This window comes from Budorcas taxicolor, chromosome 13 (genome assembly GCF_023091745.1).
Source record: "Budorcas taxicolor isolate Tak-1 chromosome 13, Takin1.1, whole genome shotgun sequence".
In the NCBI taxonomy this organism is placed as follows: domain Eukaryota; kingdom Metazoa; phylum Chordata; class Mammalia; order Artiodactyla; family Bovidae; genus Budorcas; species Budorcas taxicolor.
In genome coordinates this window covers 35,813,894-35,840,119 of record NC_068922.1, presented here as the reverse complement: position 1 = coordinate 35,840,119, position 26,226 = coordinate 35,813,894, and the positions used below count along the sequence as shown (strand labels likewise).

The 26,226-nt window shown below is 36.2% G+C and overlaps 1 protein-coding gene across 3 annotated transcripts in view; it reads left to right on the top strand.

The window, feature by feature from the left end:
• WAC (WW domain containing adaptor with coiled-coil) overlaps window positions 1–26,226 on the top strand; it is an 80,129-nt gene that overhangs the window by 42,985 nt on the left and 10,918 nt on the right. For 2 of the 3 annotated variants that reach the window (XM_052650609.1, XM_052650608.1), the window contains exons 4-9: window positions 2,687–2,793; window positions 7,058–7,173; window positions 7,733–7,845; window positions 12,229–12,537; window positions 23,972–24,217; window positions 25,514–25,636. In XM_052650609.1, coding sequence (XP_052506569.1) covers window positions 2,687–2,793; window positions 7,058–7,173; window positions 7,733–7,845; window positions 12,229–12,537; window positions 23,972–24,217; window positions 25,514–25,636 — 1,014 coding nt within the window. The remainder of the gene's footprint in view (window positions 1–2,686; window positions 2,794–7,057; window positions 7,174–7,732; window positions 7,846–12,228; window positions 12,538–23,971; window positions 24,218–25,513; window positions 25,637–26,226) is intronic. The other variant, XM_052650610.1, reaches the window with a different exon arrangement.

The following is a 26,226-nucleotide window of genomic DNA, read 5'->3' as shown; positions in this document are numbered from 1 at the left end:
AACAGTCTTCACAGCATCTTTACCAGCAGTAGCTTCGCTCTTAAGAAACCTTTCATCCATGGGAAGCAGCTCCTCATCCGTTCAGGCTTTATCATGAGAGGCAGCAGTTCAGCCTCCTCTTCAGCTCCACTTCTAGTTGTCTTGCTATTTCCACCACATCTGCAGTTCCTTCCTCCACTGAAGTCTTGATAAGGCTCAGAGTCACGTGTGAGGGTTGGAATGCGCTTCTTTCATACTCCTGTTAATACTGATATTTTGACCTCTTACCAGGCATGAATCATAAATGTTCTTGATGGCATCTAGAATGATGAATTCTTTCCAGAGGGTATTTAATTTACTTTACTTAGGTCAGTCAGACTCATGTCTATGGCAGTTATAACTTTATGAAATGTATTTCTGAAAAAGAACAGAAAGTTGAAATGACTCCTTGATCCATGGGCTTGCACAATAGATGTTAGCAGGCCTGAAAACAACATGAATTTTGTATGTTTCCGTCAAGCTCTTGGGTAACCAGGCACATTGTCAGTTAGCCCTAGTACTTTGAGAGGCGTCTTTTTTTCTTAACAATACATCTTAACAGTGGGCTGAAAACATGTTGTAAACAGATGTGCTGTCATCCAGGCTTTGTTCCATTTATAGGCAGAGAAGATTTAGCATAGTTCTTAAGGGCCCTGGGATTTTCAGGTGGTAACTGAGCGTTGGCTTCAACTTCAAGTCACCAGCTGCCTTAGTTCCTGAGAGAGTCAGCCTGTTCTTTTAAGCTTTGATGCCAGGCATTGACACCTTCTCTGTGAAAGTAATAGAAGGCTGTTTCAATCTGTGTTGAAAAATTTGTTTAGTGTAGCCACCTTCATGAATGTAAGATTTTAGCTTGATCTCCTGGTGACTTACTGCAATTTCTACATCAGCACTTGCGGCTTCACTTTGATGTTACAGAGGCAACTTCATTGCTTCAGCCTCAGGAACCAACCTCTTGGCTTCAGACTTTACTCTGCAGTTTCCTCACCTCTCAGCCTTCATAGAATTGAAGAGAGTGTGTTCTCTGCACTAGGCTTTGGCTTAGGGGAATGTTGTGGCTGGTATGTATGATCTTCTCTCCATCTGAACTCAAACTTTATCGATATCAGCAGTAATGCTGTTGTGCTTTCTTCGTGTGTTCACCAGAGTAGCACTTTTAATTTTCCTGCAGGAACTTTCTTCCTGCATTCACATTGGCTAACTGTTTGGTGCAAGAGGCCCAATTTGCTTTCTGTCTGGGCTTTCAACCTGCCTTCCCCGGTAAGCTTAACCATGTCTAGCTTTTCAGTTAAAGTGAGAGATATATGACTCTTCCTTTCACTTGAGCACATAGAGGCCATTGTAGGGTTATTAACTGGCCTAATTTCAATACCACTTGTCTCAGGGAAAATGACAGCCCGTGGAGAAGGGGAGACATGGGGGAGCAGTCAGAACACACACATTTATCATTTAGGCTTGCCATCTTGTGTGGGTGTCATTTGTGGTGTTTCAAAACAAATTCAATAGTAAATCAAAGATCACTCTCCACGGATTACTGTAACAAAGATAATCACAGTGAACAAGTTTGAAATGTTATGAGAATTACCAAAATGTGACACAGAGACAAGAAGTGAACCAATGCTGTTGGAAAAATAGCACTGATAAGATTGACACAAACCTTCAATTTGTATGAAACTCAGTATCTGAAGTTCAGTAAAGCAAAACCCAATAAAACAAAGGTAGGCCTGTAGTTGTCTTGTTGATTGAAATAGTTAATTTTTACTAAATTCTTCTCATAACCACCCTGATTCTGACTGCTAATTAATTTCCAGGACCACTGGACCATCTAAATTGCTCTTCCTGCTTCCAGGTTTTGTTCATTATCTTGTAGCCTCCATACCACTTGCTAGTTCATTTTCTGGGACAAGGAGTAGGTGGGAAGTTGAATTATGTTACCTTTATGATGAAAAGTTCATGGAATGAAACTGAAATACTAACACTTAGACTTTGGCAGTGGAGCTTTTGTATTACTAATCAAGTCTGGATTTTTAGATCTTGGCTTTTCTTAAGATAAAACTGGCATCCCTGATGGTCATGGTTCATAAAATTCATGAATTACTTGAAAGCAACTGGTCATGCTGTGAGGAGATACGATGTCATTTTCATCATCTTGAAAGCAAGCACCTTCCCTGCAACTTAACTTTTTGAAAACTTTATACTGTTTTAGTTAAAATTTGTCAAAACTTTAAAGAGCAAGTGTGGAAACTTAAAGAAGTTGGAAAGTAATTGCAAAAACTTAGTAGATAATTGAGGCTTCCCTGGTGGCTCAGATGGTAAAGAATCTGCCTGCAATACAGGAAACCTGGGTTTGATCCCTGGGTTGGGTAGATCCCCTGGGGAAGGGAATGGCAACCCAGCCCACTGTTCTTGCCTGGAGAATTCCATGGACAGTGGATAATTGGGTAATTGTCACTTTTGTTCTCTCATTAGTGGAAATTTTGGCCTTTTTAAAAAATGTATGTTGTGTCTTTAATACAACTTTAAATTTTTAAAAAAACTACAGTTTGCTAGAAATGACAACAATTCAGGTTTGCAATGATGAATTAGTGATATATCTGTAGTATGACAGCCCAGTATAAACATCAGCTATGACTTACTTAAAATTCTCTTTGCTTTTTATTTTTTAAAGGGACCAGTTACTCTCCCCAAGAAAATTCACACAACCACAGTGCTCTTCATAGTTCAAATTCACATTCTTCTAATCCAAGCAATAATCCAAGCAAAACTTCAGATGCAGTAAGTATATTAATGTTTGCAGTTTTGTTTTTTGAATATGTTGCAAAATTTTAAAAAATCAAAGTTGATCTTAATGCGCCTGAACTAATGAGCTAGCTTTAATATTAAAACTGAGGATAGTCTGAATATGCCATCTTGATATTTTTTCATTAACATCCTTTTGTGGAGCAGAATTTACCTTTGTGATACTTGAGATAGAAAGAACTTCAGATTGTGAAACTTGTGTCTTGACTTCAGCTTTTTTTTTTTCATGAACTTCTGTTTTTAAAATCTGTAAGTTGAGTATGTACTATATATTATATAGCCTACAAAACATTAGTGAGAATAGAGGTCTCGGTCCTGAAAGGCATGAAACCCAGTGAGAGACTGTACGTTTTTCTCAAAATGAAGTAATTGTTAATGAAGTAGTTTGAACTTTTTAAAGTTAGGATTCAAATGAAAGTTCTAATACATTCATGCAGAAATAAGATTTCAACTTTCCAAGCAGATGATAGATTTTTGATGTACAGAACAAAAGAAATACGGAGACTGACAATAGGTCGGTAAACCATTAGATCAGTGCATGTTAAGGTCCTGGGGGAGCCCTCAAGAGGGGACTGAGCCTGGATGAAGAGGCTGTGCTGGCCAACAGGCTGACTGTAACCCATGTAGTGGAAGAGATCTGGAATTTGTATAGCATGGAAAGGAACAGCACCTACAAAAACATAGAAGTGTGAAAAAGCACTTTGTTTGGAGAACACAGGTTTTGCTGGTGTGGAGAAATGGTAGGAGCTCAGGTTACAGAGAGAATGGGGCCAGATCACACAGCGTTTTCTGCTTCCCAGGGATCGTGGACTGTATGTGAAGGCAGTGGATAGCTCCTCAAGGGCCTAGTCAGAGAATTGCTGTATTTGCACTTTAGAAACCATCTGATAGCAGTGTGGAAAATCCATTACAGGAAGGACAAAAGGACAACTAACTGAAAGGCCAGGGAAGTATTGGCTGAATCTTGCAGGCATTGGTTATTCAGGTGGTTATCGTACTTTAAGTGGTATTGAAAATTCTTGGGGTTTATTATTTTTTGTCTCTTGCTGAATCAGTGTGATTAGTACATTTCCAGAGAAAATTGGGACATCAATGATTTTCGTTAAAAAAAACTTTGCTTAGTTTTAAGTATTAGGGTCTGTTCGTGAAAACAAATCATATTGGTTATTTTAGCACAGAGAATTTCAAACACACAAAACAAAAAGTAGCATAGATAGTGATTACCCCTGAGGACTGGAAACAAAAGGAAGAGGTTGGGGGTTATCAGAACCTAATTGCTCAGAGGAGGAGCCCGGCACAGTTCTCCGAGGGATATAATGAAAGTTTCTGATTCTGGGTTGAGAGCTGGAAACTGGGATCCGCTGTGGCTGCTTTCTCCTGCCTTTCAGTCCTCTAATGTCTGGTATTGGCAGACTTAACAGAAAGCCAGCTGGCTAAATAGAATGTAATTTGCATTGTCCCACCCAGCCTTAGCATCACAGAACATAGAAGGATGGTATTGAGATCCAGATAGCAGCTTGATAAACTTTAACAGGTGTTACCATCACACTGCTTCTGCTGAATCATTTTCACTGAGAAATATACTGAATATTTTACAATGAGTATCCATTTTTGTGAAAAATAGCCCCATTAATTTAACAGTCTAGCACTAACCTCATATTCCCTTCATCACTATTTAGATTTTGTATTCATCTGCTGTTAGGACAGAGGCGGGCCATGTGGACATTGTTTTGGTGAAAAAAAATTCTTTATTCAGGAAAAATGGTTTCTGATTATCTTGATTTTCAGGAAATAGATTGGCGTAATGAAATCAGCATAAATAATGGGTATCAGAAAGTTTGCAACATCCAGATTCTAAAGGGGGTCGGGATTTCATTATGTGAGTGACAACAGAACAGGGATTAAATGTCATGTGTTTTTAGAATCAAGGTTCCCCTTTCTGTAAATTTCAACTCTAGGTATATAATTAACCTTCAAGTGGTGGTCTTTTTCATCATAATGTACCCAGTGGGCATGACATTTTTTTACAAACTGAGTTTAATGTTACCTGAGAAGCTGGCTTTTGAACATTAGTAATCTGAAGTAATCTGAAGGTTACTTTCCAACTGTGTCTTAAAATCACTTCTAATAGACTTTTTTTGAGTAGTAAAGTAAAATATAAAATCACCATTCATTAATATTTTTGTAATGAAAGAGATGCACCGATGAATATTAGGTAGCCCAGGTTAAAAAAAAAACACATTATTTTAACCCAGATTAAATAAAATATCTTACAATTATATTTGTCAGTCACACCTCAGTAAAGTGGAAAATAATACAATGGGAAGAACATTTAACACCTGCTTTTGCATATCGGCATTTAAGTAATTTCCTTGTTTCTTTAAAAGATTCCTTCCTTAACCTGTTTTGGGGGATAGAAATAGGGTGGAGAAAATGAACTTAAATTACTAGTATGTGATTGTAATGCTGTACCCTGGAGCACATTTTGTTAAGTAAGATATTAACTTGTACTAACCTAGGATTTGATAGACCCATGCTCTTCGAGCTTCTGGTCTGTGAACTTTTAACTCACTGTCCTGCAGGTTGTGCCACAATGGAAATTAGTTGTCATTAAATACACTCTTTAGTTGAGCTATGGTATATGTTTGTTTTTTAAAGCAAGACCTTTGGCTTGGGAAGGTCTTGTGTTTATATATATTCTGATGCAAGCTCCTTGTCTCCTCCAGGACAGGTCACAGTTTGCATAACCATCACTTTTGAAGAGCACTCACTGGCTTAGGCCTCTCTGTTCTACTCTGATGTCCTCTGTCCGCCTTTAGACCGAACTAGTAATCCCATGTAATCACCTGCCCAGCAAACCAGATCTTGCAAATACATCCATAGAGGGCTTTGTTGGCATAATAATTTAGATCTAGGGGGTGGTAGATGGTAGAGAAGAACCCTTTTGAGTTTTGCCTTCTGGATTGGGTTCCTGCAGCCTGGTGAAGCCTTCTCCTGGCTAGAGTCGGGTGGGGTGTTGAGAATTAACTCTCCCCTGATCTCTAGAGGTTTGGAAGCACTGGGCTGATTTCCAGCAGCTTCACAATTTTGAAATAGCCGGAGAGCAGAATCTGCAGTGTTTCTTCAGCTATGCTCAAAATTGTTGTGACATTTTCAAAATTGGTGTTGATTTAGTGGAAATAATAGGTACCCGGAAACCTGAGTTTTGATCTTTTCTTCTATCACTCATTAGTTTTGTGATGTATGGACATGTTCTCTTAGCTTGTTCCTATGTGCTAAATTCAAGCTGAATAGGCAGTGCATAAGAATTCATTTCCTGAAGTGTTCAAATTGTGTCCCTCTGCACAGTGGTGAACAAGGAAGAAGGATGAACTCCCAAAGTATAACTCTTGCTTCATTTTAATCTCGAAGCTCCTTGGTAAACAGTTATCAATAAATTCACGTAATACTAGGATTTCCCCCAGATTTCCTGGAGCTAGTGCAGGCAGTTAAACATTACATTGTTGAGATTAGTTCCATGAGCACTGGGCCTTTCAGGTAATTTTTAATTTCATGATAATTTTACAGTGTCTATGAAATGACCAGCAAGAGACTGTATCTGAGAACTAAGACAGACCAATTTTAGTTCTGGGAAAATGAGTGCTGTGCTGCTGATGCTGTATGTTGTGTGAGACAAGTTCAGTTAATACTTGACATGTCTTGTGGATTGTGAAGCTGGAGCAAATTTCGTAGCTTTTAATATCCTGTGTTTATACTGAAGCTTTCTTGTGTGTGCTTTTATCACCCACTAAGTAACAGTGAATACAAGCAGGTTGTTCTCTGTTACACTGATTACTGTTGTGCCTTAAAGTGTTCAGAACTGATGTGCTCTCATGCCATCAAGCCAGTCAGTTGAGAGTGGATTCTCTGTGTGACTAGACTTCAGCAGTTAAAATTGTGGTGATGGGGGTTTTGTAATGCTTTTCTAAGGTCAGCATGATGTTAATTTCATGTCTTTCTTCTTGTACCTAGTAAAGATACTGAACTGTTTAATTTGATACTTTATGGAGTGGAGTGTTCCATTGTTACAGTTGAAGGTTTTCTTAGACTAAGAGCTCCTAAAGTGTACATGCAGATGATTCCATCTCAGATGAGGGCACCTTTGTCTAAGGTCTTTTCCCCGTGTGTGCTTGTAAAACCATTTACAGTCTTGATATATCAAATGATTAAATTACATTAACATTTTCTAATTTTTTTTAAGCCTTATGATTCTGCAGATGACTGGTCTGAGCATATTAGCTCTTCTGGGAAAAAATACTACTACAATTGTCGAACAGAAGTTTCACAATGGGAAAAACCAAAAGAGTGGCTTGAGAGGTATTTGTGCTTAATTGAACAGTATTTCTCATCCTTGATTCTGCGGGCTAACATCTTAGGGCGCTAAACACTCTAAATTTAGGTTTCTTAGTGTGCTATTCATCACTTCTCTTCTTAATTAAAATGTTGACCATTGTCTGTGTTTTCCATAATTTCTCTTAAAAAACAAACCTAAAAACTAGGACAGATGAGCAGCTGTCCACAAGGTCCTTGTAAACAGTATATTTAATTTTAAAACATATTGATCTACATTTATTCATCTTTTCTATAATTTGTATTAGAAATCTTCATCTTGTAGGACAGTGTTTCCTTCATGTAGAATGTAGAAATATTGTTACCGTGTTGAGTTCTAGGGTTCATGGCATGTAAAGAATCAGTGTAATGTTGCCGTCAGAAGCATTACTGTTGTTGCTGTGTCCCAGGTCCCACACCAGTTACATGACATCACTGCCTTGTTCTTTGATGTTCAGTGTACTGTTTCCTTAAGCATTTGACCAGAAGTGTTGTGTAGATTCATTGTATCTGTTATAATTTTTATGGGTTTATCTTTTATTTTTAGAGAACAGAGACAAAAAGAAGCAAACAAGATGGCAGTTAATAGCTTCCCGAAAGATAGAGATTACAGAAGAGAGGTGATGCAAGCAACAGCCACTAGTGGGTTTGCCAGCGGAAGTAAGTATTAATTTTTTTCTTTGAACTAATGTAGTGTTTGATTCATTCCAGTAGTTTGTTTACTTTACAGATATATGTGCATCGCCACTTATAATGTAAAATAGTTAGAAACATAACAGGTTTTTTCTTTTATGCTGAGTCTGTCCTTGTAACCTACATTATTTTGTTTCTTGAAAAGGGAAAGAGTATATAATAGAATAGTACATAGTAGAATGAATACACCTGTGTATTCATCACTACTCATAATGGCTATGATGCCACTGAGTTGGTTAAAAAGTAAAATTTTATGTTGTGGATTAACTTCTTAAAACAGGAGCTGCTGCAACATCCCCCTCCCCCCATTTAAACTGGACATTGCAAACCTTCCTGGATTTCAATCTAATAATTAAAGGTACACAGATAGTGACATGAAGTGCCTGTTTTTGTGTTGGCAGTGAGAAAACTTGTTTATTCTTGTATTTGGAAATGGTTTCATAATGATCATAGATCTATGTGCTATCTCGGTACTGTGGGCATACCTTCATGTTCTCTTAAGGTCAAGTTTTGTCCAAGTTGAACAATATGGGTAATGTAAATTTATTTTTTTAATTCAAGTAAAGTTTGAATTTAAAGATTTTACCACATATGTTCTATTCCCAGTGACTTGTCTTGCCCAGAATAAAATTTAAATGCCACATAGAATTCTTAGGCTCTTTATCAAGTTTTGAGAATTTTAAGATGTGTTTTGGAAATTCTTAGACTTAAGCATATTTGAGTTCTCATTCTGTAACTCAAAAAAGTAGGGATATATTTGGTCTCAATAAAGGATATTGAACTTTTGATGAAAAATTATTTAAGGTGAAATATAATATAGTTCTGTAGGGCTGAATGTTTAAAATGTGTTTCTGGAAACATTAAATTTGTTATATTAAATTGTACTTGAGTTTTAGAAAATAAAAATGGTTTAAGATACTCTAAGAAATTAAGAATATTGTATTTTGATACAGAAGACTTTGATTGTAGTCTCATTTTACTTAAGTAACTGACTTTTGGTGAATAACTAAACATGAGTGGCTTTTCCTTCCAGATTAAAAAAATACATAGTGCCCAGCTTGTGGTCCTCTTGAATAAATTATGGGTATCCAGGAAGACTGGCTAGTTGGGTGTAAAGATAACATATTTTAGTTATTAGGGCAGACCTCTCTACATAAGAGGCTGGAGATTCCCAGAGAGGAAAAGATTACCGTCTAGTGTGTCTGTCCCTTCCAAGATAACCTAGGCACTTGTCCTCTCTTGCGGGTAATTAGAAATCTGATAGAAATGTTGACAGAAGTGAAAATACAAATTTTGTCTGCTTAAAAAATATCTTTAAGAAAATGAAACCATAGTTGTATTTTTAAATTATCTCTGTCTTGTTTTTACTTTCAGAAGTGAAGTAAGTTTTTCTTCTTTATGATTTCAGAAGTTAGATATGTTACTAAAAATGAAAGAAGGAAAATATTTTAACCTCATGATTCAGGAACACTTGACATAAACTTTTTTTCTAGCTGCATATAATAGTATATAAAAACATGTGTATGTATTTTATATCAAAATCAGATTATGTTACTGTTCTTAACCTTTTCTTCTACTCAATAATGTTTCAAGGATATAGGACTTCCCAGGAGATCCAGTGGTTAAGACTCATGCTTCCACTGCAGGGAGCGGGGGTTTGATCGCTGGTTGAGGAACTGTGAATTCTGGATGACTTAAGGCACTGCCAAAAAAAATTTTTTTTCCAAACATATGTTTGCTTGTCATTTTATAAGTTAACTTTTATTATGTTGATTGCATGCTGTTCCCTTTTTTGGACATGCTCATGTCCGGTAGATAATCCTCTGTCTGTGGAAACTGGCGTGGTTTTCAGCTTTTTCCTACAGTAAACAGTGCTGCTATTTCTGTGTTTGCCCACTGACCTGATTACTTCCTTAGTTAAATTCCTAGAAGTGTAGAGGAAGAGAGTGGGTCTGTGTTTGTGTTGAAATGTAGTCATATATTACACTTTTTGAGTTTTAAGTAATGTTTGAGAAAGGATTTTAGCTGTATTGCTACTACTTTTTTTTTTTTTTGGTCAACTGACTGTACCTGGTGTGAGAGTAATAGTTACTAAGCCTTTGAAGTACTTAACTTTGTCTACCAAAAACTGCTGGGAGAGCTTCCTCTGTGTCTGGTACATTGGTATGCATGTAAGGTGGCACTTAAAGCTTTGTTCTTCCTAACAGCCCGCTAAAGAAGTATGGAGCAGGGAGCAGGAAGGATTGGAACACCTTACATGTAAAGAGAGAAAGGTAGAAGAAAGGATTTTAAAGAGCATTTTTAGGGTTTGGGGTTTTTTGGCAGTGTTGCAAATAATCCACAATTTGACACTGAAGTTGTATAGGTGAAATTTTAAATTTGATATCACTGCTACTGTAATTGCACTGATGTGGTTGTATTGTGTTTTGTTTGATTTTTAATCTTTAATCTGTGCCTTGTAGAGTGGTTGCTCCGTGGTTAGGGAAACTTTAAGTTGGTGTTCTTCAACAGTGACTCTACTGACATTCTGGGTCAGGTCATTCTTGGTGGATTCTGTCCTCTGTTGCAGAATGTAGAGCTTGTTCCCACCGCCACACTTAAGATCCGAGTAGCACTCCTCTCCTTGCCCCAGTCGTGACAACCAGAAGTGTCTCCAGACTCATGCTTAATGTTCTTGTTGTGGGGATGTGCAGATCAAGTCACTTTAATCGTGTTTCGTCTTGAGTTGTGAGTAATAGAAAGCTGTTGGGGCCATAGCATTCTCATCTGCTGTGATTTTGCTGCTGTGTCCCCCCCTCACCCTCAGAGTTTACACATGTGAGAAGTACCCTTAATTTTCATCTGAATACTTCATACATTTTGGCTGTAGTCATACAAAACAAAGGGCGTTTACTTCATGAGGAAAGTGACAAGGTTGATGGGAATTGGGCATGTTTTGTTTTTGTTTTTTAAAACTGTTAAATCTGTCTCTAAAAGCTTGTGGTAGTGTTATTTTCAGGAAGAAACTCTAGAATAAATTTTTAAGTTGTATGTGCACTCAACTTGATAGTTTACTGATAAGTTAATATCAGGGAGCAGATGTTTGTGATCTGCTGTGGCAGCGCAGTCTGTTTATTTTTCTGGTACAGTAATAAATGCATCTTTTGTAACCCTGATTTTCATTAAGTCTTCAAGTCAAAAGACCTTGTTTTGATAATGACTAAATTTTTTTTTTTTTTTTTTGACAGTATCCAGTACTATACCCAGTACCTTTTGTTTGGCTATAATGTTAGAAAGTGTACATTGCCAACTTGAAAACTGATTTGTAGTTTAAGCATACTTCCTTCTTTGTGCTCTTGTGGTCTCTAGACTTGGAGGAACCATGAATTGGAAAAAAATAACACTGCATTCAACAGGGAGGGCATCCTTTGGTAATCACGTGCTTGAATCTTAAGATGTTTTTCTACATGGAAGTTGCTTTCATCCTTTAGTTACTGGGGAGACTATTGTAATTTAGGCTGGAGAATTTTTGATAAATATAAATTTTCTTTAACTGTGATTGTTCAGATTTTCCTTCTTTTGTACTTATTTTGCAGAAGCAAAAGTATTTTGAGTTTAAAATTTATTTTTGTGGCTTTAAGTTGGAAGAGAATCTGTTTTTAACATACCTAAGTATATTTTTCTGACTTTGCTGCAGATGTAGGGCTTCTATTTTCAGATAGCATTATCTATAACTTTATTTTATAACTAAAGTATCTGGTATTTGTTAGCATTTTAAAAATGATTTACTTAATGAATGCAGAGTTCTTCACAAATTCAGCCATCCCTAAATGAGGTTGTTTTAGCCCTAGTACCAGCAGCTTCAGAGCCCACTAGTTAGCTGCTTCAGTATTCAGAAAAATCAGGCTAACAAAGTAATAATTCTTTGCAGTTGAACCACTGTGGATGATACAGTCAATTATTAGAGCCAAGATCCATATTTTAAAAGCATGGATCATTTGCTTTTTCTGTTTTTAAAATATTTTTTTAATTTGACTGAAATGTTATAAATTCATATATTGATCTTTTTAAAAAATGTTCTGTTGGAACTATGGTGTGGTTCTAAAGAATCCCCGCAAACTAGTAGCCCACTTGAAATCTGAGAACAGGATTAATATTTATAGTCGATCTGAAATTCCTCTTCCAGTATTTGGATGTTTATATGCTAGTGGTAAAACTGCAGACACTAACTGGGCTTGCAGTTTTATAGAAAAGATGTAAGTACAAGTATGTTGCTAAATTAGCTGATGTTAAAGACAGGATTCTAACGTAATCTTTTTTCTTCCCCCTTCCGTCATTCCGACATCTCTTTTTCCGAACTCTGAACTAAAGTGGAAGACAAGCATTCCAGTGATGCCAGTAGTTTGCTCCCACAGAATATTTTGTCTCAGACAAGCAGACACAATGACAGAGACTACAGACTGCCAAGAGCAGAGACTCACAGTAGCTCTGCGCCAGTACAGCACCCCATCAAACCAGTGGTGCATCCAACTGCTGCCCCAAGCACTGTTCCTTCTAGTCCATTTACGCTACAGTCTGATCACCAGCCAAAGAAATCATTTGATGCTAATGGAGCATCTACCTTATCAAAACTGCCTACACCCACATCTTCTGTCCCTGCTCAGAGAACAGAAAGAAAAGGTATGCCGTTATTACTAGATGCTGCACGTTGAACTGTAGTGTGAGTTTCTGATTATATGACATTATTTCCGTCAGCTTCAGTGAGACTCTGAATTATAAATTCGTTTAAAAGTCTTTTAGAATGTTACTGCATAGATTAGATCTTGAGTTAGCTGTAATTAGTTTTTATCTCTTTAATTGTGGAGCCTCAGAACTGGTTTTGCATTTAACACTTTGAAGTCAAGTGCTTAATTTTTAACAGTAATGGATAAAACAACTTATTAAAGCTAAATGAGTGTCCCATCACACGTGTATACAAGTAATTTTGGGTGTTTTGTGATAATTGTCTTCATGATTTAGTCTAGAAATTGTCTCAGTTTTCACTTAAAATTTAATATGAAGAGAGACATTTAAAAACTTGTCATTTCCACGTAACATGCAACTATTGGTTTCAGTTTGTGAATTAGACAGCTGAGTTATGGGCCGTAAGATAAGGAGTCTTATGTCTGAATTAGGACTTAGTTGAAAGAGTAGAGGTTAAAATTTGCAACCCAAATTCCAGTTCTGTGCTAATAACCATAGAATGTTCAAAAAAATTAGAAAAAATTGGGAGATGATGGATAATGGGAAGCACGGTGATGGGATAAGCATATTTGCATAGACCAGTCACAGTCCCAGACTTAACACTGTTTTATGAAACTAAGGAAATTTAAAGGCATTAAGTAAACAGATCACTCTAATGAGTAGACTCATTAGTAGATTAGCATCAGTTAACTGTTGAGGAATTTTTCTTTCCTTCGGGTTTAGGAGATGTGACATGGACCTATTGAGTGTTCAAGCTTTTACTTTATCTGGCCCACTGTTTCACACTGACTTAATTTGTTGACAAAGGATTTAAGTATTTGGGTTTCTTTCGCTTCTAGTTTCTTCTCCTTTTACGTACATTGTTTGAATTTCTCCTGTAGCAGTTTTTGCACATTATTAAACCATGCTTTATCATATAGTGCATAGTACATAAACAGGATATTCCAAATGTTGTCAAATTCCCCAAAGATGGCGTATCAGAATTCACTGTACAAGTTATATTTGCCCTGATGCAGAACTAAATTTCCAAAAGAGAATTTCTTAGAAAATCTGATTTAATGCATTGTTAGTTAGTAGTACTTTCTAAAGGAAGTTTGGTTTTCCAGTTTTGTCCGTTTTATTTTGTTTACAGAACATTTTATTTTTAAAAGCCTTTCTCAGTTTGGAAAAAAAGAATCCTTTGGCCTTAAAAAAGATCTTTGGTATTTATCTCATTTTACCTCTTGTTCATTTAACAGCCCTTTTTTCAGCTCTTACCTTCATCTTGGAGTTCTTTTCTTCCCTGACTTCTAGAATACTGCTGCTCTTTAATTTCCCCACTCTTCTCTTCTTGCTCCTTAAATGTCAATAGAGTTTAGTCTCTTACTGTGTTGTTTTTCTTTTTTCTTCCCCCCTAACATGTTCTCATTTGCTGGCTGGCAATTCTTAGGACTACTTTGTCTCCATAAGTGACTCCCAAACTTTATTTCTAACTCATACACATGTCTGCTTCCTTATCTAAGTAGTTGGTATCCAGAAGTTATCCGGAAGTTAATGTGTACCAAATGCCTCCCTTTCCCCTAATTTGTAGGTTCTCAGCGGTAACGCTATCCTCCCAACTACTCCACGTTCTTTAACATTCTTGCCCTTCTACCCCTACCCATCCATCAACAACTCATGAATTCTTCCAGATTTTATTCATGTATGTCCTTCTTCTTGCTACTGCCAGTGCCATGAGACTCAGATCATGGCTCTTGAAATAACCTCTGATAACTGCTGTGCTTCCTTCGACCCAGTCTGTGCACTTAGCAGTGACATCATTATACTGGGTTGTGTTCTTTTCTTGGCTTAAAGTTTCCTAGTGGTTTTTCCCAAAGGATCAAAGTTGATACTTCTCAATAAGACAATAGCAAGTCCTTGACAGTCTGATTGTGTCTGTCTTAACTAGCTTGATCTCCAGTATTTCACTCTTACATTCTCTGTATAATTAATCTGCTAAAAACTTGTACTTCTTTTTAGATCATGTTATGCTCTTTCATGGCTTGATCCTTTGCTGAAAAGGATATATTCTTTCCTCCATTCCCATTCTGTTGAACTCAGGACTCTTTTTTCAGAGCCAGCTATGATGTCCTTCTGTTCTCAGTGTCAGTTAACCTCTCAAACACGTTTCTTTTGGTCTGTTATTGCACTTACAACTTTATTGTTTTAGTTCCTTCAATTAGACTGTCCTGTGTAGGGTGAGCCATTATGATTTATTGCTTTTTGTACTTTTTTCACTCCCTGCCCTCCTTCAAAGCTTCAAGCACCATTCCTGAGAAACTTAACATAATAAAAAGTAAACTGTATACCTAGTTTGGTGCTAAAAATTTTGTATACATTTTATTCTTTAAAACAACATTGTGAGGAAAATAATTGTCTGTTAGATATGAAAAGCTTGAACATTGCTGAAGTCTAAAGCAATGGCACCCCACTCCACTAACTCTTGCCTGGAAAATCCCATGGATGGAGGAGCCTGGAAGGCTGCAATGCATGGGGTCGCTGAGGGTCGGACACGGCTGAGCAACTTCACTTTGACTTTTCACTTTCACGCATTGGAGAAGGAAATGGCAACCCACTCCAGTGTTCTTGCCTGGAGAATCCCAGGGACGGGGGAGCCTGGTGGGCTGCCATCTGTGGGGTCACACAGAGTCGGACATGACTGAAGCAATTTAGCAGCAGCAGCAGCAAACGTATTGTGTAAGATGCGGTTTCTCCAAAATCCATGTTCTTTCCATAAAATTGTACGCCATGAAAGAGATTACAAATCAATTCATATTTAAATTCTACAGTGTGTCTTTGCTGATCACAAAGTTTATGTGAGAATTTTACATATAATTTTAAGCTTCTAGGAAGCAACCTGATTGCCTTGGAATTGCCTGTGTATTCCCTTAAATAAATTGTGTAACAATTTGGATCTTTTCAGATTGTTTTCCAGTTAGTCTAAATTTATAAAAAGGTCCATTAATTTGAAATACATTTTTTTCCCTAAATTGAGACATCTGTGTTATTTCAGTTAACCTCCCTGTTGACTCTTCTCATCAACACAGTGATTTCCTTGTTTGGATTTTCCTTAACAAATAATTAAGAGGTTGATGGTTCATATAAGATGGGTCTTGGTCTTAAGTGCTAAAAAGCTGTATTTCAAGGGTGTCAGCAATAGAATGCTCTAATAAAGAATACAAGAGCAGGATCTCTGTCCTGACCACTTCTGTATCCCTAGAATAGACAGTCGGTATTTGTGATATGTGAATAAATAACTGAAAGAATGGTAATGTGCTGTTGAGGGCTGGGGAAGCACCTGCCTTGGTCATGGTTTAAAAATGTATTTGGAGAAGAAGTGTTGCATATGTTGTGATCTAATTAAAGAAACCAGAAATAGATTTAGATCTGTGTAATGCCAGTGTGTCTTCCATTAAAAAGAACAAGGCAAATCAGTCTGTGCTTGCTTGAGGGATAGAAGTGTGGAGGAGCTATGAAGCTGTTTGGTTTTGCAGAGAATAATAATTCTAGTGTTAGGTAGAGTGAAACAAGTGTGTCAGGTTACCTCCCTACAGATTATATCTTTGTTATAGTAACATTTGAACATCTATTGGCAAGACTACTTTATTAGACAACAAAGTACAGAGAAACTCTGTGCTTAAAAAATGATGAAATTGAATTTTTACAGATTGGTAGCCTGTTGAACATTCTAAACTGGTCCTGACTCCACCCTCCTTTCCAGATGTGTGAAATGACAAAATAGGCAGGAGACATGGGTCCTTGTTTTCGGATTTGGCCAAACAAGTGCCAAAGTCAGAAGAGATTAAAATTTTTTATTTAATAATTTTGAGTTATATATTAAAATAAACTAGGTCTGCAGAAGCAGACCTAGTCAGTGGCCTTAAGTAATTTCTTAGGAAATTTAGCATGTCTAAAGAGTCAGTCAGTTACATGCTGCTTCTGTAGTCTTGTGCCTCAGCTGGTAAAGAATCCCCTTGCAATGTGAGAGACCTGGGTTCGATCTCTGGGTTGGGAAGATCCCCTGGAGATGGGAGAGGCTACCCACTCCCATATTCTGGCCTAGAGAATTAATGGATTGTATAGTCCATGGGGTCGCGAAGTGTCAGACATAACTGAGCGACTTTGACTTTCTATAGTCTTAATCTAATAAGAAAGGGATTAGTCATTCTTAATATGAGGTATAAGTTAGTCACCTAAACTTCCTTTTTGTGTTTGATGATGTTTTGTAGACTGGGTGAAATTTAAATGAACTCAAGGACTTTGCATTGTATGTTAAGGCAGTAAGCCCACAGAGGAGGTCATTACTGGTTTTAAGTGGGCCACCATTCAGCCCTTCTTTGCTTTGCTTTGAACTACTTTTAGGATTACTAAATATTCATATAAAATTAGACCAATTGGCCATAGAGGTACTCAGATATTTGAATAACTGGGGACATTAATGGGAAGTGGGTGGTTAGTCTGATTTAGTCAGTGAGTTTACTAAAATTACGTTAATAAAGATGGCATTTTGAATAGTGGGACAGAGGGAATCCTGGTGGTGAAAGAATATTAGAAAATATTTGTTTATAACTTGAGAGTCAAGGAAGATCTTTTAAATCAGACTCAAAACACATTTGCCTTAAAAAGTTCATAAAACTTCTCTATGACAGAGATACAAGAAACAAAGTTTGAAAGCAAATACTGAATTAGGAGAAAATATTTGGAACATATTTAAAACCGTACATTAAGGATACATTAAGAATTCATCAAAGCAGTATGAAAAAAATAATCCAGTTGAAAAATGAGCAAAGGATAGGAACCAGCAATTATAGAAGAGGAATTTTAAATTGCCCGTCTTGCTTTAGAATGGTTAGAGAAATTTACTCAAAATGGGACAAAGGCCTTAACTTAGGAGATAAAAGCTATAAAACTCTTGGAAGAAAACAAGGTAAAATCTTTATGACACTGGATTTGGTGCTGATATCTTGGATATGACACCGAAAGCACTGGCAGCAGAAAGAAAAAATAGATAAATTGGATTCATCAAAATTAAAAACTGTGCCTCAAAGGACACTCTAGAGTGAAAAGACCACCCATGGAGTGGAAGGAAGCATTTGCTAAGTCACATCTGATTAGGGATTAATACCTGAATATACAGTAGTATGACTCAACGAGAAAGTGAACAGCCCAGTTCAGAAATGGGTAAAGGAGTTCAAAAGACATTTTTCCAGATAACATAATCTAATGGCCAGTAAGCACATAAAAAGGTGTTCAGCATTATTAGTCAACAGGGAAAGCAAATCAGACCACAGTGAAATATCACTTTATACACATTGAAAAACAGCCGCTGTGGAATACAGTTTGGCAGTTCCTCAACGGGTGAGACATAAAATTACTGTAGGATCCTCCAGTGATTCTTGCTTAAGTGTAATCAGGAGAATTGAAAGCCATGGAATCAAATGGATATTCATACACCAAGGATCGCAACAGTGCTGTTCACAGTAGCCAAATTGCGGAAGCAATCCTAGGGTAAACAAAATGTTATATATATAAAATACACATGCGGTATTACTCAGCCTTAGAAAGTAGTAAGATTGTGATACACACTGCAGCACGGATAACTTTAAAAACCTTATGCTCAGTGACACAAAAGGACAACTGTTGTGATCCAGTTCTATGAGGTACCTCAAATGGACAAATTCATGAACACAAACTAGAGCTATGCCTCCTTAGGGTTTATGAGATGGGGAGCTATTATTTGTTTAGAGCATTTGTTTGGAAAGATGAAAAAGTTCTGCAGGTGAATTATGATGGTTGTGTGTCAGTGTGAATACACTTAGTACTACTGGATTGTAAACCCAGAAATGGTTAAAATGATTAATTTTTATTAATGTTGTATATTTTATCAGCATGAAAGTTCAAAAGAAAGATTACCGATTCAGTATTGGAAATTAAAATGACATTTTTTTCACTCTTAAGATTAATGACAGTTGGTAAAAGTATGTAAGATGGTTATTATGAAGGTCACTTAAGTAAAATCTGTTAAGCTTTAAAGTAGGTTTATCTTTTGTATTATCAACAATTTCCCTGATTGAATTAAAAACCAAGTTGCAAAAGCATAAATTGTTATAAAACATCAATACCATACTTATTTTTATGTATATTTTAAATGCCTAGGTAAGTTATGAACAGACATAAGATTTGAAATTATGAATTAAAAGGAAAGTCACAGATTATATACCAGGTGGTGTCACCTAGCTATTTCATGGTTGTTTTTTTTTTTCTTATTGTACACACTTTGTTTTCCCTTATTTCTCCATGTTGTACCCTCCCTGTGTAACCATTCCTACACAGTGGAATATGGAGGGTGCCCTCGTTGCATCAGTTGTTTGAGCTTTGTTCCTGTGTCCTGTTCAATATTATTGCAGCAACTATCAGAACATTGTAGGAAATTGTTTAGTAATGTAGTCAGTCAGTACCTTTTATTCTTTAAGTGCAGTATCTCTTTAGAGATCTTATTGCAGATTGAGGAGTTATTTGGCATACCAGAAAAGTCTGGGTCAGAAAATTTTGACTTTAGTATATGCTGTCTTGAGTGTTTTGAAAGCGTATCTATAATTAGAAGAGGTGAGTGCATATTATTTAAGCCTTGGAAAGTTAGGTTATGATAACATTTCTATGTGAATGGTCTAGTCTTTGGTAGATTACTCCCTCTACTGGTAAAAATTGGAAATATAAATGAATATAAATGATGAATTCATAAAGAGACAAAAAAGTTTTATCAAAGCGAATATATCCAATTTAAAATCAAAGGGTAACATACTTATTCCATGGCTTATATTAAAGACTTGGTTAGAGAATTACAAATGATTGAAATATCAGTTAGGAAAGTAACTTAGTTCATTTTAAATTTAAAGTATGGTAGGATGACATTGCTACATTTCCTTAAAGTCAGACACACAGAATAAAAATGCTGGAGCTAAAACTAGATACCATTGCTTTGTCAACAACTGAAAAAGCTTAAAGCAACCTACAAAATTAATGCTTGGGAAAGTTGGAAAGTTTCTCATTTAAAGAATGAGACTAGAGGCTGATTTTAAAAAGCAGAACAACGTTTTGAAGTGGCTTTGTAATGTAAAATGCTGCATTGATTTTCTTAAATTCATTGTCTTTTTAAGATTCAGATTTTTTGAATTAAGTCTAAGTTATATTTGTTTCTAAGATTATACAGTATTACTTGGCTTTATGAAAAATAAAGCAAGCTGGTCATTGTCTGCTTTATCAGTTGTATTTGGAGATCTTGGGCTTTTCTCCCCCACTTTAAGCTTTGAACCTGGGAAGGTTCACATGTGTATGTGGAAGAGGACCACATACACATGCCCCTGCACCTTTCTTGCCGAGTCAGGCATCAGTCAAGAAACATGTGATGCCATTTGGGTGCTGGATCCCGTTTTGCTACCAGAGTTACAGAGAGAAATACGACAAACTTCTTTTCCTGAAAGAGTCCCTTTTCTGCTAAAAGGGAGAGATAATAAGCTATCTAATAGAAGATGCTGAGTAATACCTGTGCTAGGGCATTCCGAACGTAGAGGAGCGGCACCCAACCAATAGCTTTCTTCTGTATTTTAGTGATAAGACTACCTTTCCGGGTAGCATTTTATGTTTTCATTATCACATATGATCTTTTGTTCTCAGTTATACTTCTAGATTGAGGCAATTAATATTAAAAATGTTAAAGATGTACTTTGGGAGGATGTTTGTATAGGTGTGTCTTTTAGGAAGAGTAGGGTGAGTGGAGCTGTTTAAAAAAGTGTGAACAAATAGCATGTTGGAAAATAGCATGCTGAAGACCTACCTGGAAAAAGCATTTTAGCTCTCCTGTCTTTGATTATGCCCTTGCTTCGTTATTTCTTGTTTGTGCTAAATTTTGTTTTGATTTTGTTTCCTTTTGTTTCAAAGTTAAATATCTTTTTTTTTTTTTCCCCATAACCAACAACGCCTGGCAGAATCACCCATAGAATTGCAAGTTTACCATATTCTTGGACTCTCTCACCCCCATTCTGTTCTTTAGAACTGGGGTGGAGCTCTGGTATCTTTTTCTTTTTGTTTTTAAACTTCATGAGTAATTCTGCTAAAGTCATTCTCAAAATCAGACCTTTTAAAAAGAGAATTTCTGGCCTTTAGAGATGTTACTTGCTGAAGGTTCCTATAAATACTGAGTGGTGTCAACTGGTTTCCATACTGTTCATCAATCTCTCACAAAACTGTGAAAGACATGTATCCATAGGATAAATAAACATTTATTTACATTATTACATTATCACTGTGAGAGTGATGTGTATTAGTTTTCTGTTTTGGAGTGTTCTTCTTTTCCTGGAATGAGGAATAACACTGAAGAATTTTCAAGCCCCTGTTCATTTTTCCAGTCTGGATTTGGCAGCTTTGAAACACATGTGGAAACAACACCTTCTCCAACTCCTGTCCTTGAAGGCAGAAGAAAACCTAAGTAAAAGCAACAAAAGGGTCATTTCAGAGGGATATAAGTACTGACTTAATTGTTCATAAAGGAAGTAAAAATAGAACTTGTTTCATTCTAAACATCATTAAGATATTTAAACTGTTTATTCCTTAAGCCAAACTTAAGGTATAATGATCTGGAGAAAACTGCTGCTATTGTCTAGAATTGCCTCATGAAATGTAGTAACTTTTCACAAGAAAGATCTTATTTCCTTTAAGTTTCTTTTTACTTGTTTATGATTCCAAACAAATGTTTGAAAGCAAAGCTGAACATGGTAAACAGTCTGCTAAGACTTACAGACCCTCCTTTAAAATGTGTGCTTTGTAAAATGAAAATATATGTCTTACAAAAATGAAGATGTGGAGACCGAAATGGATCATGAGAGATCAGCACATACATGAAATGTACTGAAAGCAGCTCTCAGTCTGGATTTTAGAGAGCTATTGTCCCTAGTTCTTTCGACCATTACGCAGTGTTGTTAAAAGGCTGGTAAAGGAGGTTTGGTTTTTTATTTTGCAATAAGCTTCCTATTAATTCCCAGCTTCTTTGGGGCCATGAAGATTAACGAATGTTTAGTTCCTAGAATTGAAATTAAAGATTTGTACTTAGTAGGTAGCAATGTGATCTTCAAATACAGGGTTCCTGAAACTTTTATATACCATAGTAGCAGTCTTAATTCAATTGTATAATGTATATGAGCTTGAAAATCTTAAGGAAATGGGTTTATAGGGGGAATTAAAACAGCCTTTCTGCCAGAATTGTAAGAGTGTATGGATATCTTGAATAATCTAGTATAAATGTCGTTACCTTCTGTTTTTAATTCTTTGCTTCATTAAGGTGACTGTATTAATAAAATATGACGATATAAAAATACCAGTTTGTGTTCCTTTTCCTGTTGGTAGACATATGGTTTGTTTCTAGTTTTGTGCTAAATTTTTTTTTAATTACAATACCATTTCAAGAATTATTGAATATTTTCTTCTAATTTACATACATTAGAGTTTCTCTAAGGGTGTATACCTAAGGTGAATTAACTGGGTTATGAAGTGCATGTACTTCCAGTTTTTCTAGAGAATGCCAAATTATCTTCCAGTGTAGTTATATGAGTTTAGCTTCCACCTGAGATGCTGTTTCTATTACTCCTTATCAGTATTTGGTATTTTTAGACTTGGACATTTTTCTCAATATGAATGTGAGAGAATATTCTGTTGCTTTTTAATATATATTTTCCTGATTATCAGTGAACTTGACCTTTTGTTTTTTAAGCCATTCAGGTTTTTCTTTGAATTGTCTTTTCATGTCTTTCATTCCTTTTTCTACTGTTTGTGTTTCTTTGATTTGTAGAAATTCCTTAAAGTATTTTGGTTACCAGTCCTTTGGGTGTAATTATTTTGCTCTTTGTCATTTTCTGCATCCTCACATCAAAGTTATTTTTCTGTGTTTTCCACTACTATTTCTTAAGACTTTAATGTATATATAAAAGTTAAATCTGCCTTAAATTGGTTTTGTTTTAAATTTTCACTAGCTATGTTCTTTTTCTTAAGAGTTTTGTGGCTTTTACTAACCCATACCTCTTCAAATGCTACCAAAAATGCTGTTGGGATTTTAATTTCAATTACCTTAAATCTATGTAAATAATTTGCAGTGACAGCTTTCAAATTATGATAATTTTTCATGCATATTTTATACTTTTTTTTGAAACACTGAGGTTGGGGTTTTGTGGGAATTTTTTTTTTTTTTTTGCTATTAAAATCATCTTTTTTAGTGCTGGTAACCTTTAAATGATACAAATAGAGATAGTTCATTGCCTTCTGTATTTAATTCCAGAAGAGGAGTATGTAATTCTAAAACTCAGTTGCTAAGTATAAAAGTTCAGGAGTCTCCTCTTATTTATCACATCCTTAGTCCATTCTGGGGTTGCTCACCATCATGCCTATTCTGATTTTCATATTTAAGTAGACTGTTTTCGTGGTGATGAACATTTTCACCTTACTTCATGATGCATATAAATTAATTCTTGGAGAATTGTATTGTCCCTTTATATCTTAATGGAGCCTTATTTGGAAGTGTAGTCAACACAGGACAGTACCATGGAGGTATTGAGAGTTCGGTTCTAGACTACGACAGTGAAGCAAGTATCACAAATGAATATTTTGACTTCCCGGTGTATATAAAAGTTAACCTCTGCAATATACTGTAGTCTGTTAAGTGTGTAGTAATAGCATTATGACTAAAATCTGTGATAACCTCTAGAGGGGTGGGATGGGAGTAGGTGGGAGGGAAACTCAAGAGGGAGGGGATATATGTATGTAGTATATATATGGTTGATTCACAGTGGTGTACAACAGAAACAACACTTTTGTAAAGCAATTGTATTCCAGTATTTTAAAGATACGTACCTTAGTTTAAAAAAGAATGCTGTTGGGAAAATGTGTGGGTAGACTTGCAATACAGAGTTGCTGTGGAAACCTTCGACTATTTGGGGGGGGGGGATGAAAAAGGCAGTAACTGAAAAGCAATAAAACAAGAAGTGCTTGTACATGTATTTTGAGACATTATTACTAATAAGCAGAGTGGTGCTTTGAAACTCAGATACAGGTTTGGTAGCATCACTGCTTTCCCTGGTGACTCTAAGCAAGTTCCATAGTCTTTTTTTGTACAGTGTTGTCATCTGTGAAATCAGAGTGTGACATATCTACTTCATATCTAGTCAGCCAACTATTTCCTGAGTCCCCTCTGATGCGATTACTTGAGTTAGGTGCCTGGCACATGCATGGATCTTGCTTGTTTGATGTTGGTTCCAATTTCCAGTATTCAAGTTACAGTTTTCAGCCTTATTGTCTCCTTTGTCTTTAGAATCTACATCAGGAGACAAGTCTGTATCACACTCTTGCACAACTCCTTCCACATCTTCAGCCTCTGGACTGAACCCCACGTCTGCACCTCCAGCATCCGCTTCAGCAATTCCTGTCTCTCCTGTTCCACAGTCACCAATACCTCCATTACTTCAGGACCCAAATCTGCTTAGACAGTTGCTTCCTGCTTTGCAAGCCACGCTGCAACTTAATAATTCTAATGTGGACATATCCAAAATAAATGAAGGTAAATTTTCATGGTAACAGTTTCTCAAAAGTTCATTTGCAGTGTGCAAAATTACATAATTAGTAAAATCCCCAGTATAGCAGTTAGCAATACTTTAACTTTCTGTATATTCTCCAAGACTTGTCTGTGTACCTGGTAGTTACCAGAGATAATTACAATTGTTCTGTTAATTAAATGTTTATGGTGAATTTTTTTTTTAATGAAAACAGAAAAAGTATTTGCTAAAATTGATAGAAAACGTTTAGTCTCTAACATATTTCAAAAAGCCTCCTGTATAATTTGAAGTATTTTAAATATGCTAATTACTAGGACTAAGCCAAGCGTAGGAATTCAGGTAGTTCTTGAACTACTTAAACATCTATGAGAAGGGAAGTAATGGATATCTTATGCTGTTTTACCTAGTTAAATTGCATTGTTAATTGCGGTTTTGCTTTTCAGTGTACTACTAAAGTATTTAGACAGCCACCTCAAAGAAATCTGAGTAAAAATGGATATAGTTTGTAAGCCATTCAGATTGAAGTATTAAATCTTAGGAATATTGCAAAATTTTGTTTGCGTGCATTTTCATATAATATATTTAACAGTACTGTTAAGTGGTTAAGTCTTCCTTTATTATAAAAATGGAGCTATTCGAGGCTAGTTGGTCATTAGTTGTCCAGTCTTATTCTTCTCAACATTTCTGTATTCTCTTGTGTGATAGGTAAAGGTTTTACTAGACAAAGTAGGAGTTTTAAATAGTTTGAAGAAACCATAGCCTAAGAAAATGTTGATAATAAAAGATCTTACGCTTCAAAAGTACATAGTATTCCAAAGTACCCAGCTTTTTAATATCCATTTTTGAAAGATTGTTGAGGGTAGATGTTGATGTAGGATTTGAGTGCTCAGCTTATCTAATAAAGCAGTTGCATGGAACAGCTGCTATTTATCCCGTTCATTCCAAGTAATGTACTAAGCACCTTGCCTATGTATGGATAGGTTCCTGGTATAGTCAGAAGTTCCAGTGACGACTATGCTGTTTTAACGTCTCAAGGAGTTTTCCTTTAACTGAACACCTAAATTTTACTGGAAAGGAAACTCTACTGTTTTATTGTATAAGCCCCTTCAGTTTCTTTGCCTCTGCCTCAGATCATTCCCCATGTCTAGACCTGTTGTATTACTCCTGTCTTCTAGACTCAATTTGGGAATTCTAGTATGAAGCAATTTTTTTCTGGGTTCTTATTTGAATTTTCAAGTTTTTACTAATACTACATATGCTGCTGTGTTTTTATTTGAATTTAAGATGTACTGTGTTTCTAGTTCTTACAGCAGCTGTGACACAAGCCTCATTGCAGTCTATAATTCACAAGTTTCTTACTGCTGGACCATCTGCTTTCAACATAACTTCTCTGATTTCTCAAGCTGCTCAGCTCTCCACACAAGGTATTAATGTATTTTTAGATACCTCTAGAATTGTGTCTTTAAGGCAAGGCAGGTGGGATTAATAACAGATTTCTTTTAATCTTTGAAGAAAAAGTAACTATGATAATTTTATTTTGATTTTTTAACACTGCTTTATACAAGTAGTATTTTTCTTTACCTTTTTAGATGAAACAGGCTTTTCACATTTATCTTACGCTGTATATGTTTAATTCAGCATGTAAGTCGTTAATGAGGTATCCTGCTCCAAAGCTAAAATATACTATGATATGCTCTCAATCTTTGTGAATCATTGAATCTGTTTTCAGAGTTGAACTTTGGTTCAAGTTGGTGTTAGATGATTTTTGATCAGAGGATGTGGAAATGCTTTAGTCCTGCCTTGAGTTAACCAGCCCTATTCTTCATGCAGGTGTCTAGTTAGAAGTGACACCAAGGAGCAGATGGGAAGTAAAAGGGTCTCTTGATTTATCCCTGAGCTCCAGTGCAGAAAGCTGCTCAAGTGAGCAGGACTGCTGATCAACCAGTGCAGTGAAAAGACTCTTGAGAGACCCTTTGGGTAGTCTCATGGGGTGGGAATCTGAGGGGGCCAAGAA